General features: G+C 36.0%; 1 protein-coding gene and 1 pseudogene across 1 annotated transcript; both read right to left on the bottom strand.

Annotated features, from left to right (window-relative positions):
• LOC102030370 overlaps positions 1 to 4,567 on the bottom strand; it is a 20,716-nt pseudogene extending 16,149 nt beyond the window's left edge.
• A 2,379-nt stretch (positions 4,568 to 6,946) lies between these two features.
• Positions 6,947 to 7,885, bottom strand: LOC102029032 (olfactory receptor 4F3/4F16/4F29-like). The gene has a single exon (XM_005414975.2). The coding sequence runs from the start codon at positions 7,883 to 7,885 to the stop codon at positions 6,947 to 6,949; it is 939 nt and encodes a 312-aa protein (XP_005415032.1).
• Between the last annotated feature and the right edge of the window lie 10,726 nt (positions 7,886 to 18,611).

Below are 18,611 nucleotides of genomic sequence, written 5' to 3'. Positions count from 1 at the left end.
TGTGTGTGTGTGTGTGTGTGTGTGTGTGTGTGTGTGTGTGTGCGTGTGTGTATAAATATAAATATATATATACTTATATAAATAAATATATACACACACATATTTTTCCCTCTCTCCTTTCATTCATTCCAGTCATTCTCTCCCTTGAACAGTTTCTTTCCCTTTCCCACTATCCATTTTAACTTTTAGAGTTCATTTACTCTTTCAGATTCTTAAATTAGGGAGACAATATGATGTTTACACATGTGAGACTTATTTCACTTATGAGTATGGTCTCTAGTGGCATCCATTTAAAATCCTGTAGTTTATCTTTCTTTATAGCTGAGTAATACACCATCATATAAAATACTACAGCATTTTTATCCATTTCTCACTGGATGGGCATTTAGATTGTTTCCACGATTTGGCTATTACAAACTGCACTGCTATTACCATGGGTGCACATATATAATTGTGGTATGATGTTTTCAGTTCTTCTGGAAAAATACCCAGGAGGGGAATAGCTGGGTTGAATGGGGCTTCTAATCCTATTTTACTGAGGAATCTCCAGACTGATTTAAACATAATGCAGTTTCACTAGACAAGATGGTAGGAATTTACCAAGGTAATTCCATTGCATATTGTTACCTTCAAATCAGTTGCTCAGATTACCAGATATAAGCATTCAAAATTGATCAGAACATAAAAAATATTGAGCAGAACTGTTCCTTTCAATATACCATCAGACATCAACAATGCAGTTATTGCAGCTATTCATATATATATTTATATTTTTCTTTCCTTCTTTCTTTTTTCCTCTGTCCCTCATCCCAGTCGATTTTTTCTTTGAGCCATTTCTTTCCCTTTCCTTCCATGTAGTGTGTGTTTTGAGTTTTACTTATTATTTCAGATTCCTACACGAAGGAGACAATATGATGTTTACACATATGGATCTGATCTATTTCACTTATGATTATGGTCTCGAGTTGCATCCATTTACCTACAAAAGCATCACGTTTATCTTTTTTTATACCTGAGTAATACTCCATTGTATAAAAACACCACATCTTGGGGCTGGGGATTTAGCTCAGCGGCAAAGCGCCTGCCTGGCAAGCGCAAGGTCGTGAGTTCGGTTCCCGGTACGGGGAAAAACCCAAAAAAATAAATAAATAAATAAACACCACATCTTTTTTATCCATTCCTCAATGGATAGGCATTTGGGTTGTTTCTAAGATTTAGTCATAACAAATTTTCTTGCTCTAAACATGGATGCACATACATCACTGTGATATGATGTTTTTAATTCTTCTGGGAAACTACTCAGAAGGGGAATAGCTGGGTTAAATGGGACTTCCAATCATAGATTTGTGAGGAACATCCAAACTGATTTCCACAGTGGTTTCACCAATCTACACTCCCAGAGCAGTGGAGCAGGGTTCCTTTCTCCCCACAGCCTCTCCAGCATTTGTTATTGGTTGATTTCTTGATGATAGCCATTCGTTCTGGGATGAGATGAAATCTCAGTGTTGTTTTAATGTGCATTTCTCAAATAACTAATGATGTTGAACATTTTTCATGTATTTTTTCACCATTAGTATTTTTTCATTTGAGAAATGTGTATTCATCTCAGATGCCCATTTTTGGATTGGTCTTTGAATTCGAGGAGACTGATTTTTTTTAAATTCTTTGTATGTCCTAGATAGAAGTCCTTTGTCTGAGTGGCAGTTGGCTAACATTTTTTCCCAGTTCGTGGCTTTTCTTTTTACTCTGTTGGTGATTTCCTTAGATGTGCAAAACCTTTTCAATAAGATGGGATCCCAGTTGTTGATTCTTTGAAGTATTTCCTGTGCAGTCTGATTTTTGTTCATGAATTCTCTGCCTATCCCAGTGTCTTCAAGATTTCTACCTACTTTCTCTTCCAATAAATTTAGTGCTTCTGTTTTAATACTTATGTATTTATTTTATTTTAAGAGATAAAAAAAGAAAACATATTAACAAACAGACATCCATTTACAAAATAGCATAAGAACAATACAAACAAGATAGAGCTACAAGCAAAGTTGTAGGAAATTAACCATGGTTGTTGTATGACATATTGATATCCTCAAAGTGGTTTCTCAAGAAAACAAATAGAGACATACAAGATTCATTAAACAAGTAATCATTAACTGTTCCTTTCTGTAGAGAAATAGAACACAGTAGTACAACTCTGTTAGCTATCCTGTATATACATACTTACATAATTTGTCCTTCTTTCCCTTCTTTTTTCCCACATCCCAGTCGCCCTTTACTTTTGAGCATTTTCCTTTCTTTTCACAATGTTTATCATACCTCCAAGTTTTTATTCACTCTTTCCGGCCTTACACTAGTGAGACAATACAATGCTTATACATGCAGGTCTGATTTATTTCACTTATGAGTATGGTCTCTAGTTATGACCATTTACTTATAGAGCCTCGAGTTTATCTTTCTTTACAGCTGAGTAATATTCCATTATATAAAAGTACCTCAATTTTTCATCCAACCTTCACTGGATGGACATTTGGGTTGTTTCCACAGTTTAGTAATTACAAATTTACACTACTATGAACATGTGTGCCTATATATTACTGTAAGATGACATTTTCAGATCTTCTGAGAAAATACTCAGAAGGGGAACAGCTGGGTTGAATAAGACCTCTACACCTAGTTTGCTTAGGAGACTCCAAACTGATTTTCACAGTGATTTCATCAGTCTGCATTCCCACCAGCAATGAAGAAGAGTTCCTATTTCTCCACAGCCTTGCCAGCATTTGTTACTGGTTGATTTCTTAATGCTAGCCATTCTTACTGGGGTGAGATGAAATCTCAGTGTTGTTTTAATTTGCATTTCTCAAATGATTAATGATGTTGAACATTTTCTCATGTATTTATTTGCCATTTCTATTTCTTTATCTGAGAAATGTGTATTCTTCTCAGCTGCCCATTTTTGGATTGGGTCTTTGAATTTGAGGGCTGACGTTTTCTAATTTATATGTTCTGGATAGAAGACCTTTGTCTGAGGGACAATCAGCTAAAATTTTTTCCAAGTTTGTGGGTTTTCTTTTTACTTTGCTGGTGATTTCTTTAGATGTGCAGAAACTTTTCAGTAGGATGAGATCCCAGTTGTTGATTCTTTCAAGGGTTTCACATGCAGTTTGGTTTTTGGTCATGAACTCTCTGCCTACCCCTATGTCTTCAACGTTTTCACCTTGGGTGTATTTTCAGTCTTTGGAAGGTGGCAAGCCAATTTTTCCAGCACCATTTATTAAAGAGGCTATCATTCTTCCAGTGAGTTTGTTTGGCCCCTTTATCAAAGATTAGGTGGCTGAGTGTGTTTGTGGTTCGGCCTGTTTCTTACAGTCTATTCCATTAGATCTTTGATCCATTTTGACTTTAATTTAGTGCATGATGAAAGACACGGATCTAGTTTTAGTCTTTGGCATGTGGAAAGCCAGTTTTTCCAGGGTGCTTCCATATTTAGTGCACACATATTTATAATTGTTATTGCTTTCTCTTGCAGTTTTCCTCTAACAAGTATGTGTTGATCTTCTTTATGTCTTTTGATTGTTCTCGGTTTGATGTTCACATTCTCTATAAACAGAGTAGCTACTCCTGCTTATTTCTGAGTTCCATGTTGCATGGAGAATTGTTTTCTACTCTTTGATTTTCAATCAGTGAATTTTCCCTTAAGTTGAATGTATTTCCTGTACATGGCATATTGTTGGATTTTGTTTCTTGATCCACTCTGCTAGTCTGTTTCTTTTTATTAGAGAATTGAGGCCACTTACATTAATGAGTATAACCGAAATGTCTTGGTTCACCTTTGTCATGTTACTTACTTGCTGTTGGTTTCCTTCATTTTCTCTCTGCTTAATTGCTTACTCTGCTTGAGGGTTCCTTGCTATTGTTGTTTTTGAAATTTTGGTCATTTTTATCACTGCTTAGAATATCTTTTAGTATTCTTTGTAGGGTTGGTTTGGCACTCATGAAGTTTTTCAGTTGTTTTTTGTCATGGAAATATTTTATTTCTCCATTATATTTGAAGGATAGTTTTGCAGGATTCATCCATTCTGGTTGGAAGCTGTTTTGTCTTAGGACATGGAATGCTTCACTCCAAGCTCTTCTTGACTTGATGGTTTCTGTTGAGAAATCTGCTGTGATTCTGGTGGGATTTCCTTTATAGATGATCAGTTTCTTTTCTCTAATGGTTTTTAATATTTTGTTCTTTTGCTGGATATCTGAGATCTTGATTATTAAATGTCTGGGTGTAGTTTTATTTTGTTTATAGCTAACTGGAGTTCTATATGCCTCAGTTACCTGTATGTCAGATTCTATTTCCATGCTTGGGAAATTTTCTGCTATTGTTCCTGTAAATATTCTTTTTATGTCACTTGGATTGCCTCTTGCTGTTTCATTTACACCTGTTAATCTTACATGATTTCTCTTTGCATCTTCTTGCAGCAGTTGAACTGATATTTCCTGGTTCCTTGTTAATTTTAAGAGATCCTTTCAAGATCATTAGCTGCAACATGCTCTTCAAAATCTGAAATTCTACCTTTGGCTTCATTCAGCGATTTTACCTGCTCTTTATGGGACTTTTGATTTCTTTGATTTCTCTTTAAATCTGTTTCATGCATTCTAGTTCTTTCCTATATTTTTCATTTAACATTTCCATCATTTTCCTCTGCTTGTCTACTTTTTAAATCCATGTCTATTTTAGATGTGCTGAGCAATTCTTTCATTATTGTTCTCATTTCATTTTTTATCTGAGAGATTATTTATAACCTGATTTCTTCTATGATCTGATGCACTTGTTTCTTTACTTCTGTTGAAATCATTTCAGAGATTTCGGGTGTGTGACTACCAAGTTCTCCTACTTTGATTTCTCCTGGACTTGTTCTGGGGGGGTGGTAGAGTTCTTAGTCTTGTCATTTTTGATGCCAGAGGCAGAACATTCAGTCTCAATCTTTCCTGGCAACTTACTGAAAGTCCCTATCATCCCTAGTTTTTCTGGTGGTCAGACTTGCCCATCAGTGGCTGCAGAGATGAGCTGCTCAGTCTGGGATCACCAGGCAGTGGGTGAAGTGTATCCAGCTCTCCCAGGTATCAGACATGAATTGTGATGGCAGCGGATTGTGGACTGCTTGGTTGAGTGCCCCCAGACAGGTGAAGACACACACAGGACCTAAATGTGGACTGCAATGGTGGCAGGATCACAGGCTGCCTTTCCCACTGTCCCCAGGAAGTTGATCCAGTTTTATCTGGCTCTCTCAGGGCTCAGCTGTGAACTCTCATGACAGTAGATCACAGGCCACACTGTCTGGGTTCTCCAGACAGCTGATACAGCAGACAGGGCCCAGATGTGAACATGGTGGTTGCCAAACCTGGACTGCCTGATTCAGTGTTCCCAGGCAGCTCAGGGTATGCGCAGGACCCAGATGCAAACAGTGGTGTCAGGGGATCTTGGAACAACTGGTCTAGTGTCCCCAGGCAGCTCAGGATGTGCATAGGACCCAGATGTGGACTGCCATGGCAGCAGGATTATGGACCACCTAGTCTAGTGCCCCAGGAAGTTGATGGAGTGTACCTGGCTCTCTCAGGGCTCAGGTGTGAATTGTGGTGGGGGCAGACCATGGACCTCAGTGTCTGGGGTCTGCAGACACCTGATGTACCAGGCAGGGCCCAGATGTGAACAGCGGTGGTTACCAATCACAGACCACCTGGTGCAGTGTTCCCAGGCAGCCCAGAACATGTTCAGCGCCCCAGTTTTAATTTTTCATTAAAAGTGTAGCTATAACTGAATTTTACCAATTGGATAAATTTTCATTTTTGTTCAGTTCTATGTATTTTCTAATTAACCTTTATGATTTTTTGATCCACATGTTGTTTGAAATGCTTAATTCTCAGGTAATTGGAGATCTTTCTGAGTTATTTTGCTATTTTTAATTTAGTTATATTAGTATCATAATTATTTCTTATGATTTCACTTATATTTACTTCACTTACTATGTTTGCAAAATTTGTCATGTGCTCCAGAATATGATCTCTTCCATGTGCATTTAACAAAGTGTTTTTCTATTGTGATTAGGCATTTTATTCTACAAATGCTTATTGCATCATATTGGATAAGAATGTTATACTACTCCTCTACGTCCTACCTTATTTTCTGTTCATTTTTCTATCAGTTATGAAACTTGCCTCAGTCTACATGTTTGAGTACAGTTTTGTCTGTTTCTCGTATGGCTTCTACCAATTTTTAGCTCATGTATAATCATTCTCATTCTACTTAGATTTAAGATTTTATCAGTTAAAACAAAAGTATGCAACTAGAAAGGGAAAACAGTGAAAGGGGAAACAGAAAGGTAAAACACACAAAGTCAGGAGATATTAGAATTCCTCAAGTGTGCGATTAGATTGCTCATAACTACATATAAAAATCTGAACAGAAATTTTCTGGTAGAAATCTAACAATATCCTCAATATCAAAAAGTAAAATGATAGTTTACAGTAGGTCTGAAAAACTTGGATGAGATGGGGATAGTTTCTAACACATGATAGGGAAAAGTAAATGAAACATTACTGTTAAAAGCAAGAACTGTAAATGACAGGTAAATAATTAGCTCAGTGGTTACCAATAAAATAGATTATAAGTAAATATATAAATAATTATTAAGATAATAATAAACTGACCCTCTTGACAGAAAAGAAAGCTAAGAAACCCAGGTAGGAACAAATAAATATAACTGCTACATATTTGTGTAGCCCCATCTTGAATTAATTTAAATTTTTAATTAAGGTTTTATTTCTTTAAATCTTCCTGCTAGGAGCACAGAAACATTCTTAAAGAATACAGTAATATTCATATTACTTGTGCTACATAAATACCACCAATTCTAAAATGTGATTTATAGGCCACATGGTATTTAAAGCAATAATCTTATATTATTCATGAAATCTTTCTAAAAATCATTAATAGCTTAAAAAGTCTCTTTATTGCTGCCTTCATCTCTTTATTCCTGAATGTGTAGATGACTGGATTCAGAAAAGGAATGAGAACTGAATCACAGAGAGCAAGAAACTTCTCCATTTGAGAATTAGGGTGTGGCCACGTATAAAAAATTATTATTGGACCAAAGAAAAGAATGACTACAGTGATGTGAGCTGACATAGTGGACAGGGCCTTGGACGAGCCACCTGAGGAATGTCTCCAAACTGTGAACAGGATAAAGACATATGAGATGAGAAGTATGAAGAAAGAGCCAATACAGACAAACCCACTATTGGCAGTGATCATGAACTGCAATTTGTTAGTGTCTGTACAGGCCAGTCTGAGAAGCAGAGGCAGATCACAGTAAAAGCTGTCCAACACATTAGGGCCACAGAAAGGTAAATTAATAAGAAATGCCAGTTGGAAAAGTGAGTGAATAACACCAAGGCCCCAGGCAGCACCCATAAACAAAATGCATGCCCTTGGGCTCATGATGGTCAGGTAGTGCAGAGGTCTGCATATGGCCACATACCTGTCAAAGGCCATGGCCATGAGCAACACCATCTCCACACCACCAATCACATGAATGAAGAAGATCTGAGTGATGCAGCCCCCAAAGGAGATGACCTTGCGCTTTCTGAAAAGGTCACAGATCATCTTGGGGGAAGTGACAGAGCAGGCTCCCAAGTCAATGAAGGAGAGGCCTGCCAGCAGGAAGTACATAGGGGAGTGTAAGTAAGGGTCAGTAGTCACAGAAAACACAATGAGGATGTTTCCAGTCATGCTTGCCACATAGAGCACAGAGGTAAGCACCAGGAGGAGGAGCTGGATCTCCCAAGAGTGAGTGATTCCCAGAAACACAATCTCAGACACCACAGAATGGTTCCCTCCATCCATTAATCTAGCCAAAGGGGCTGCAGCTCATCGAATGAGATCTGAGACAATGGAGAAGATATGGTTATTAAGAATGATAGCAGTATCGATTATGTATGTTCATATTATGAATGAGAATTACTTGGCAATCCATTTTTTCACACATCCTGAACAACAATAATAATTATAATAATAATATTATAACCATAAAAGCATCACTGAAGAGAAGATATCATGCTTAAGACTATAAATAAAATCTTATACTTGAAATTAATTAAGAATTTAAAAAGAACAAAGCTTGACAGAAGCCTACAGGAAGAGATAGCAAGTAAAAAATTGTACAGTATTTGAAAATGAAGAGTACAGAAGAAAAATAATTCAGTTGTTTACAAAGAGAAATTAAGCCGCTATTCATCTTTATCTAGTCCCATCTTAACTCATTTCATTTCTATTGTATGTTGATTTTCATACCCAGTTTTCCATAAAATTTACAGAGATGCATTGAAAGGTAACGTTAACTATAACTAATGGATAGATCATCATCTAAGAAAGAGTGATCTAAAATGTGAAAATAAGCTCCAAATAAAGGAAATGAATGAAAGAGTAGTATGTAGATTGAGATTAAGTTAAATAAAACTAAAGTATTTTAAATAACACATCTACGTAAAAGAGTTAGAGGAAAATACAATATGAGCTTTATCAAAGAATGTGAATTTCTTTTCATCATGTTTCATAGGCTTTACTTTTGAATCGTCATTTTTCAAAAATTTGGTAATAATATGACACAAATTATTTATCTTAATCATTTTAAATGTACCATGCAGTGATAATAATTATATTCATGTTGTTGTGAAACAGATCTCCAGAACTTTTTTCTAATTTGAGACTCTATGTTAATGAGGCAACTTTAATCAAAATCCCCTTTTCCCTTTTTTTCTAGTTTGGGTTACTATTAGAAATAATTTATCTAGTGCATATACTTTATCTAACTGGAATCTTACAGTACTTATCTTTTTGTTACGAACTTTTTCATTTACCATAATATCTCAGTTCATCCAGTATTCCTTTTTTTTTTTCACGATTTCTGTCAAATCTCACCAATCCCTCTCTTGGTCACAGCACTCAACAAAGTTTTCCCTATAGCTGCATCTGGCCCTTCAAGGTTTTTCTCCAAACCTAACAAATGTAAAAATGTTTAGGATTTTACCCTAGTTTCTGCCAAAGCATATGCCTCTGTACCTATGTTGGATGTGAAGTACATCTTCAGTTCATCCATATATCTGTAAATGTATATGGTCAGTACTGTACTTGTAAACAATAAAATATTGTTGTTCTTTATCATTGCCTCAAGCTCATTTACCCATTTCCTTTCTGTTCAATGGTATCTCTCTTTAACATGTTCAGAATCATGGTATATTATGTACAGGTGGTACAAATTCCCTATGATGAATGCGATCATTATGTATATAATAGTGTACCAATAAAATTAATTTTTAAAAAAGTATTCAGTGCTTTATTGCAACCTGCTTTGATATTTTGTGTCAACATGCTGACTATGTCTGAAATCCACCCGGATATTTTGTACCACCAAGATAACTTTTTTATTTTTATGGCTTTAACCCATTATAAAATGATCAGAATTATAAACTTCAATAACATAAGAGGGCACTAGAATGTTCTCCTTGGCTTTGATCATACCCACCTAAAGTATGTTTGTTTCTGATGGAGGGGGTGAAAATGGTGGAGTTTCATTTCTCATGTCCAAATTTCCCACCATAATCAATTCATAGCAGATGATGAGCCATGAAACCAATTCCTGAAGATTTATTCCTTAAGAAGATACTGAGATGCTGAAGAACAGGTTTACTGACATTCTTCTCCTTTTAAAAACATAAATTCATAAATCTGAAGAATCCTCTCATAGAAATGTTGCCTAGATGGTAACTTCATTCAATTTAATATATCCTCTACCTCCAACCCCTTGGAAATTCTCACTGTGTCATGATTCAAATTCTGGCTGACCACCAGTGAGCTGAACCACTCCATACTCAACTAACTCCAATGGCTTTGCAGTCACTTCCTGAGACCATCACCCATATTCTAGAGGAACATATTCTCTGCTCTTCACTTATTTGGAACCTGTGACCCTATAATGAGAAGATGAACCACCCCTGCTGTTCAGTGTGGAAAAACCGATGAAATGGAGAGGACAGAGTGAGGAAGAAAATGCATGGGTGGAGACTGCACGCTGTTAAGCAGGCCAAAATATTCAGCCACTGATAAAAGCACATTGAGACTTTTGTGCAGGAAAGTAGAAGCACCTGAATGATGCAGCTTCCTCAATCGAAGAAATGTCTTTGTCTAACATCACCATTAATTCTGTCAAAACACTAAGACTCAAAAGTGAAAATTCAATTGCTCATATTCACACTATTGGCAAAACTAGGGACTAAAATGCAAATTTCCAGAAATTACAGATGCTGTAGAAAATAACCTAAGAAAGAAGAATAAAAACATCAAAATTAAACATGATTTCTGGGCTAAACTTAACACCACTCACAAGCATTTACAAAGTTGTCTATTATTTCCACTAAATTGTTTAATTAAGAATTAAATTCATTATAAAATGTGACTATTAGGAACAAACTGTGGACTGAAATGACATTATCTATTGCTACTATATATGTTTACTCATTACTTTGGTGCTCTTCGGAAAGAATACAACAATCATAGAAGATTTAAAGTAATCTTTGTTGTCACAACTTTTCCTGCCTCTAAATGTTTACTCCCTTTAAAACTCAATTAAAACTCTAATTTCACACTAATTTTCTTGATAATTCTGGTTCATAGTCATCAGGGGAGGGGAGACTTCTAACATCTGTGAGTTGCTAATTCAATGAAACACTTGGAAAAACACAGATTGCATGATATATGGCACGCTTTTCTGTGGGCTCCCACCTAGGATTCACCATCTGGTCAGCTACTACTAGTAGGTTATAGTGAATTAAGTTCCAAAGCCTTGCTTATCCTCAACTTAGTTTCTAGATCACTAGGTACTCATATTTCAAAATTCAGAAACTATAAATTTACACCCTCTCTTCAAGAAAAAAGAACCTAAAAACACAAAATTTTACAGACAGGCTTTCATATGTGACAGCAGAGTTGTAAGTAGCTTGGACGTTGATATCTCCCATTTTCAAAACTATCATGAATTTACTCCATGACCTTGGGAAATTTCCTTAACTTTGAGCCTCATTTCCCTAATTTGTGGCAGGAGATGATAACTCCCTTCTCTCTTATAATATGCAGAAACTAGTAAAGTGATAGATGTGACACATATCTAAACAGAGTTTACCATATAGTTAAGGAATGTACTTAATATATACTAAGGATGACGAAGTTACAGGTCCTTGTCCTCACTTTCAACAGTTTGTGTATAAAGGTATAAATAGAGGTTAAATATAGATGTGTATCTGAGTACCTTACTCTGAAGTGATTAACTAGAGCTGGTCTCAAGTTAGATTTCATGTTTACTTGAAAGGTTTCATGATCAATATTTGCCACAGAATAGTTTTCTCCTAAATGGAGACACAAATCCATTGAGCAGGGACTGCTTTGGAGGAGTCTTTGCTCTGAGGATAAATTAAATAGTGCCATTTTCACAATTTTCCCACTCTACCTACAGTTTTAAATTTATAATGAAACTCTTTTGAAGGCTTTCATCTCCACCTCAGATAATGCTGGTCATTTATATCTGCATCATGAAGGGAGCATCTTGGAATCTGGAAAAGTAGTGTTCATATTATTTTTTAAAATGATGTAAATTAGAGGCAAACCTACAAATACCTGCATCTCAGGAAATAAGATTTTGCTCTCAAAATAGCAAACTTTATACTCAACAATATACAATGTATATCTTGCTTTCAAATTACCATTTTCAAGATCTGCTTGGCATTCTTTTTTAATATCAATTTTATTAAAACATTCATTGTACATATTAATAGTACTCACTAAGATATTTCTATAGATGCTACAGCATGTGTTGATCCCATCTACGAATCACTGAACAATCTTCTTTTGCGCCCCACATCTGATTTTTTTTTAATTTAGAGTAGTGAGAAACAAACAAATAGAACAGTAGCACCATACCAGTATCACAAACATAAACAAAGCAAGAACACTCAAAGTGATATAGAGTCTGAAGACAAAATAATATGAATCAACAGTATATATTGCTATGTATGAATGGAAAATACAAAGGCTGTTTTTTTATACACATCAAATAATAACAGATGCAGATGTCCAGTTAAGGTCAATGCAGTCCTACTGCTACTTATTTATCTTTCATCTTATTTTTTTCTTTATTAATTAAAATTTACTAAGTCTGTGTTAAGAACATGTAAAGACAATACCTATCCAACATTTAACTGCATATCCCATAGACATAGTGTGTTCGGTGTCACAGAAGTATCACAGACTCTGTAAGGCCTGAATTAAATAGGAGATAACTACAGCTGAAATTGGAAAAAGCAAAATGGAAAATGTGCCATTAAACTGGTGTTTAACAAATGCAAAATACTGTAATATTTAAAGATAATTTCAAGGATCATTTTAAGCAGAAAATATACTGTGTAGCAGAAATGAAAGTTAAGCTCAAGGTTCTAGTATAATGGAGAAGAGTGTAATCTCAAAAATAGAAATTGTCTATGGTAACAATTGAAAATAAGATGAAAAAAAAAATCAAGACTAGCTTTTCCTGATCTTAGACTTTAAGATAACTAAACATTGTTACTTGAAAGAGAGGCACAAAGACTCAGCAGCAAGGAATTAATGACAAGACCAGTGCTCAAAGATTATTATTCATTTATCAGTGTGAGTCTAGGCAAATGACAAAAGGAGAGTACCAATTAAGACAACTATAACAGAGCCAGTCTCAACTAAAAAAGTCTTTGTTATGTCACCAAAACCCTCTCTATTCTTACAACAGAGAAACTTCATCCCTTCGATGTTTTGCTCTTCTCTCCTCACCTACCTGTTTTGCCAAGGGAACTAAGAATAGTGTCACTAAAGATTCAGATTGGTTTGTCCCAGAATAAAAACCAGTCCTGTGCAAGATTATTACAAACACACAAATAGCTCTGTAAACAGTTTCAAACTGGGAGTGGAAACTAATGACAGCTCTAGAGGGAAGTGACCAAATGATGCTACCCAGATCTGGAATTGCCACATTGAGAGACTCAGATAGTATGCCCTGGAGAATAATCTCATATGATTACTTTGGTTTCCCCATTGTAGAAAAATACAGAAGCTGTTAATGATAAGAAATCAGAGATTTGTAAATTTCTTTTGGCCAGAAAACTGCTTGTCATTTCCCAGAATGGTTTTGAGTCTTTTCTCACTTTATTTTGTTTTCTTGTGCTATTGATTTTTTTCTTTTTCATTATAACTAATAAATAAAAGTTACATGTATTTAAAATGTAAAATCTGATATTCTGACATATGTATACATTTTAAATGACTAAATCAATCTACTAATATGTTAATCATCTTACATTATTTTGTCATAAGAATATTTATGACTTACACAATTAGCAGTTTTCAAGCTAACAATACAGTATAATTAACCATAGTAATCATGATGTACAACTCTTCTCCAGAATTTTTAATTCCATTTAACTGAAACTTTGCACCCTTTGACCAGTCTTGCTCCATTACTCTACCAGCGCCCAAGATCCTATCAACCACCACTCAACTCTCTTTTTATGAACTTGACTTTTTTAGAGTCCACATATATGTGAGGTCATGCAGCACATGTTTTTCTGTTCTCAGCCTATTTCACTTAGTGTAATGTCCGTCAGGTTTACCCTAATAGGGCATGATTTTTAATACAAAGCCATAACGCTTCACCAAAAAGCTTTTAGATTAAGTGAACCGAATGAAGTTGCAGATAAAAATTAGCATGTAACTTCTGGTAGCATTTCTATTCACTCGCAGTGAACTATCCAAAAAACAAATCAAGTGAACAACATCAATCATAATCATATCCAAAAACTCCAAAATACTTAGAAATAAATATAGAAGAGAGAGGGGGAGACTAAATCATATTTTTTTAATCCATTCATCTGTTAGTGGAAAATTAGGTTGTTTCCATATGTTTGCTATTATTCAAAGTACTACAGTGAACTTGAAAGCAGCACAGATATCCATTTCATAAGTGCACATACACTATATTTTTAATCTTTTCATCTGTGAATATATACATATCATTTGATATATATGGCACACTATATATACTATATATAGTAGATATATACCACATACATTATATATAGTATATCTCTCTACAGTACATATACTGTGTATACTATATATTCAATATATGTATAATATATATTATATATAAAATTTGCTTCCATGTCTTGTTAATGGTGAATAATATTAAAACAAACATAAATGTAGACAAATCTCTTCATTGTATTGGTTTCAGTTCTATTGGATACATACCCAGAAGTAGAATTACTAGACCACATGGTAATTCTGATTCACATTTTTTGAAGAACATCTGTACTGTTTTTTCACTTTTTTAAATTTTATTTTTATTAGCATATGTTTGTAGTACATAATTTTTACATTCTTTGGGGAGTTAGAATACATAACACATCTTTTTTCTTTTTTTTTTTTTTTTTTTTTGTTTTTTTTGTTTGTTTGTTTTCTCCGGTACCGGGAACCGAACTCATGACCTTGCGCTTGCCAGGCAGGCGCTTTGCCGCTGAGCTAAATCCCCAGCCCCTACATAACGCATCTTAATTTCTTTTTACATTCTTTTCCTCACCTCTCTCCTCTCTGTTCCAACACTTGATCCCTTTTCACCTTAAAAAGGATCTATTGCTCTACTTCTTATTCTTTATCTTTTATTCTGGTACTTGTTTATATGTTTTCAATTTCTTATACTAGAAAGGCTTTGTGACATTTAACCTTGCTTATCTGGTTGATTGTACTTAATATTATGCTTTAAAGTTGTACCAATTTTAATACAAATAACTTGTATTAATGTATTTTTTATGGAAGAGTACTACTCCAGTGTGTGTAAACACTGCATTTTCTTTATCCATGCAACTACTGGTGGACATATACATCATTTCCAAGATTTAGCTATTGTGAATTGTGCTGCTATAAACATGGGTATACATGTATCACCTTAATATGATGTCTTTAATTCCTTTGGAAGGATATCTAGAAGGGTAATAGCTGAGTCAAATGGAATTTCTTGCTACAGTTCTTTTAGAAGTCTCCATACTGATTTCTATACTGTTTATACTGGTTTTCTTCCCCTCCAACAATGTACTCTATGAGGGTTCCTTTTAAACCTCAATATCTCTAGCATTTGTTATTACTTCATTTATTGATGATGGTCATTCTTCCTAGACAAGATGAAATCTCAGCATTGTTCTAATTTGCATTTTTTGAATGGCCAGTGATGTTAAACATTTTTATGTATTATTGGCTGGCCATTTGTGTTACTTCTGTGAATTGTCTAGTCATTTCACCTACCCATTTGTTTATTTGATTTGAGTCCTCTGTCTGAAGAGGGGCTGGCAAAAAAATTCCCATCTGTCTTTTTGCTTTGTTGATTGTTTATTTAGCTATGGAGAAGCTTTTTACTTTGATATGATCGCATTTGTTCATTGTTAAAACTGTTTCCTGTGCCTCTAGGGTTCTGTTCAAAAGTCTTTGCCTATGCCTATGATTTCAAGTACTTTACATATTTTGTTTTCTAGAATGCTAAGTGTTTCTGTTTCAAGATTTAGTTCTTTGATTCATTTTGACTTTATATATGGTGAGAAATAGGGGTCTAAATTTAATCTTCTGCGTGTGGATGACAAGTTTCCTGAACACCACTTATTAAAGAGACTATCCTCCAGTGTACATTCTTTACCCCTTTATCAAAGATCAAATAGGTGAATATACTTGGGGCTTTTTTCTCATTCTCTGTTCTGAGAATGTTCATTGATTCTCATGTCTGTTTTTATGCCAGTACCATACAGTTTTTGTCACAGTAGATGTTCTAGTTACTTTTTGCTTGTTGCTGAGACAAAATGCCCAGCAGCTAAAATTAAAGAAGGGAAGGTTTGTTTAGCTCACAGTTTGTGAAGGTTTCAGTCTATAATCAACTGGTTCCAAGGCAGGGTGGCTGGGTACAAGGGCAATAATTCAAGCCAGGACAAGACAGCAAAATCAGCAAGAGCAAAAATGGGGAGAACAAGATTCTTTTCCTCCCTTACATTGTATGCAGGCTATCATCCCCCCATGGTGGGTGTAGCCTTCCATAATCCCCATGCCCTCCTCTTGCACAAGATGAAGATGTCTAGAAGTTAGTATCCTGGCTCCCTGCTGAGACCGTAGTTAAATTTCTAAACTTCTCAAGTTGACAATGTATCAACCATCACAATCCCCCCTTGTCAACTTGGCCCAGACACAATTCTTTAAATCAGTTTGCAGACACAAAGGCATGCTTATTCTTAACATTTCACAACTTGAACATTATAACAGGTTTAACAATCCTTAAGAACCTGTATTAAGTTTATCAAGATTATATTTCACTAGAACCATAATATTCTGCCCCTGGACCCCAAAAGACTCATGCACATACCTTTATACAAAAGGCATTTAATCCAACTGCAAGAGTTGCCAAAGTCCTAGCAGTTTCAGCATTGCTGAAAAGTCCAAGTCTCAAATCTCCTTTGAGATGTAAGGCAGCTCTTAGCTGAAAGCCATCATACAAATGAAAGCAAAGTTAAACACTTCCAACATTCAATCGCAAAAGATGAACATTTTCACTCCAAAAGTTACAAACAGGGGGATACAAAGGGTTGGAACCAAAGCAAGTCCAAAATCCAGCAGGCAAATATTAAGTCCTATAGTTTCACATCTAGCATCTGAATGTCAAGTTCTGAGCTCCCAAGAACTTACATGACTCTACCACTATGCAGCTTCTGGTGGTAACAGCCCCACAGCTTCTCTTTTAGGCCCATTTTTGCTTCCTCCTTGCAGCTTTCATTAGATGATCAATATTCCTAGCTTTTCCAAACTTCTGGGGTCTCCACAGCACCTTTGGCTTCACACTCACAGCTTCACACACTGCCCTCTCGGGGGCATACTCCCTGACGTCCCAGTCCTTCTGAAATATAGTTGGAAGCCTTTTATCACCATAGCTATTGCATTCTGTGTGCACCTGAAACCACCACGTTAGGGATTATGCCAAGGTCTGCTCCCCCTTGGAGCAGTAGCCAGGCTTTTCTCTCTCTTGGCTATAGAGGTCGAGTGCCTGGATTGTTGGGCACTCTGAACCTGATTCTGAGGAACAAATTTTCTATGTTGTAACCATTCTGGAACATGGTATGGCCACCACAATTCTGGAACATCATACTCTGGCTTTCTTCTCAGAGCAAAGTCTTTCACTTTTGCAGTTTTGAGGCTGTAAAGGGTGGAGACTTGATGCTTCTTATTATGTGCTCAAGCCATCTTCTCTATTCTCCTGTTCCTTCTCAGCAATCAAGATCTCCTCAGCTCTACGTTTGCAGTCCACAGCTTTACTGGAGCTTTCTATCTGGTTAAACTCACATTTTAAAACATCCTGCTGGGCACTTTGCTCTTGATTCTTAATATAGAGCTGGCTAAAAGCTCCTAACAATACCATGCCACAGCCTTAACATTCATCTGCCTTGAAATTTCTCCTGCCAGAATAATTAATCCACTACCTTCAATCTCAATCTCAGGCAAAGTCTCTGCACATGAGCAAAATGCAGGCAAAGCTTTCTGCAAAGCCATAACACACATCATCTGGAGTCCAGCACCCAATGCAGTCCTTCTCAGCAGAAACCTCCTGTGCCTGATCTTTACTGGCAGAATTTCTGTCAGCTTTCTGATCTACTGAGGTCTGACTAGAATCTCCCATACAGAAGAGCCTAAGATGTGCCAGCCTTACTCCTTCAGGTGACATCTCCAAACGTTTCCAAATTATTCCCAGAAGCTATTCACACAGGCTCTTGAACCACATGGTGAAGTATAGGCACAGCAACAACCTCACTTCTCTGGTACCAAATTCTGCATTAGTTGCTTTTCTCTCATTGCTGGGACAAAATACCGACCCCCCAAAGTAAGGAAGGAATGGTTTGTTTAGCTCACAATTTGTGGAGGTTTCAGTCCATAATCAACTGGCTCTAAGGCAGGGTGGCATAGCACAGGAGTAACAGTTCAAAGTGGAAGAAAACAGCAAAATCAGCAAGAACAAGAAGGGGAAGAGCAAGCCTCTTTTCCTCCCTTATACTGTAAACAGGTTATCATCTCTCCAAGGCACGTGTAGCACTCACACAATCTCCATGTCCTCCTCTTGCACAGGATGAGGATGTTTACAAAGTAAGGACTCAGCTCCCTGTTGAGCCCCTTAATTAAACGTGTAAACTTCTCAAGTTGATATACTGTTTCAATCATTACAGTAGCTTTAAAATATAAATTCTGGTCTGAGAATGTGATGGCTCTTATTTTGCCCTTGTTATCCAGGATTGCATCTGGTATTCTGCATCTCTCCTGGTTCCATATGAATTTTAGGATTACTTTGTCTAGTCTTGTGAAAATGTTGGAATTTTGATTTCTACCTCTATTGAGATAATAGTATGATTTTTGTTCTTTTTTTTTATTTTAAGGATAAAAGGAGGGAAACATTAACAGACATACAACATTTTACAACATA

The sequence above is a fragment of the Chinchilla lanigera genome, unplaced genomic scaffold, assembly GCF_000276665.1.
Source record: "Chinchilla lanigera isolate Chin_1 unplaced genomic scaffold, ChiLan1.0 scaffold00213, whole genome shotgun sequence".
Taxonomy (NCBI): Eukaryota; Metazoa; Chordata; class Mammalia; order Rodentia; family Chinchillidae; genus Chinchilla; species Chinchilla lanigera.
Note: the sequence above shows the minus strand (reverse complement) of the source record. Positions and strands in the feature narration are given on the sequence as shown.

Excerpts from the sequence above, each read along its gene's own strand:
- LOC102029032 (XM_005414975.2), bottom strand. The coding sequence starts at position 7,885 with ATGGATGGAGGGAACCATTCTGTGGTGTCTGAGATTGTGTTTCTGGGA.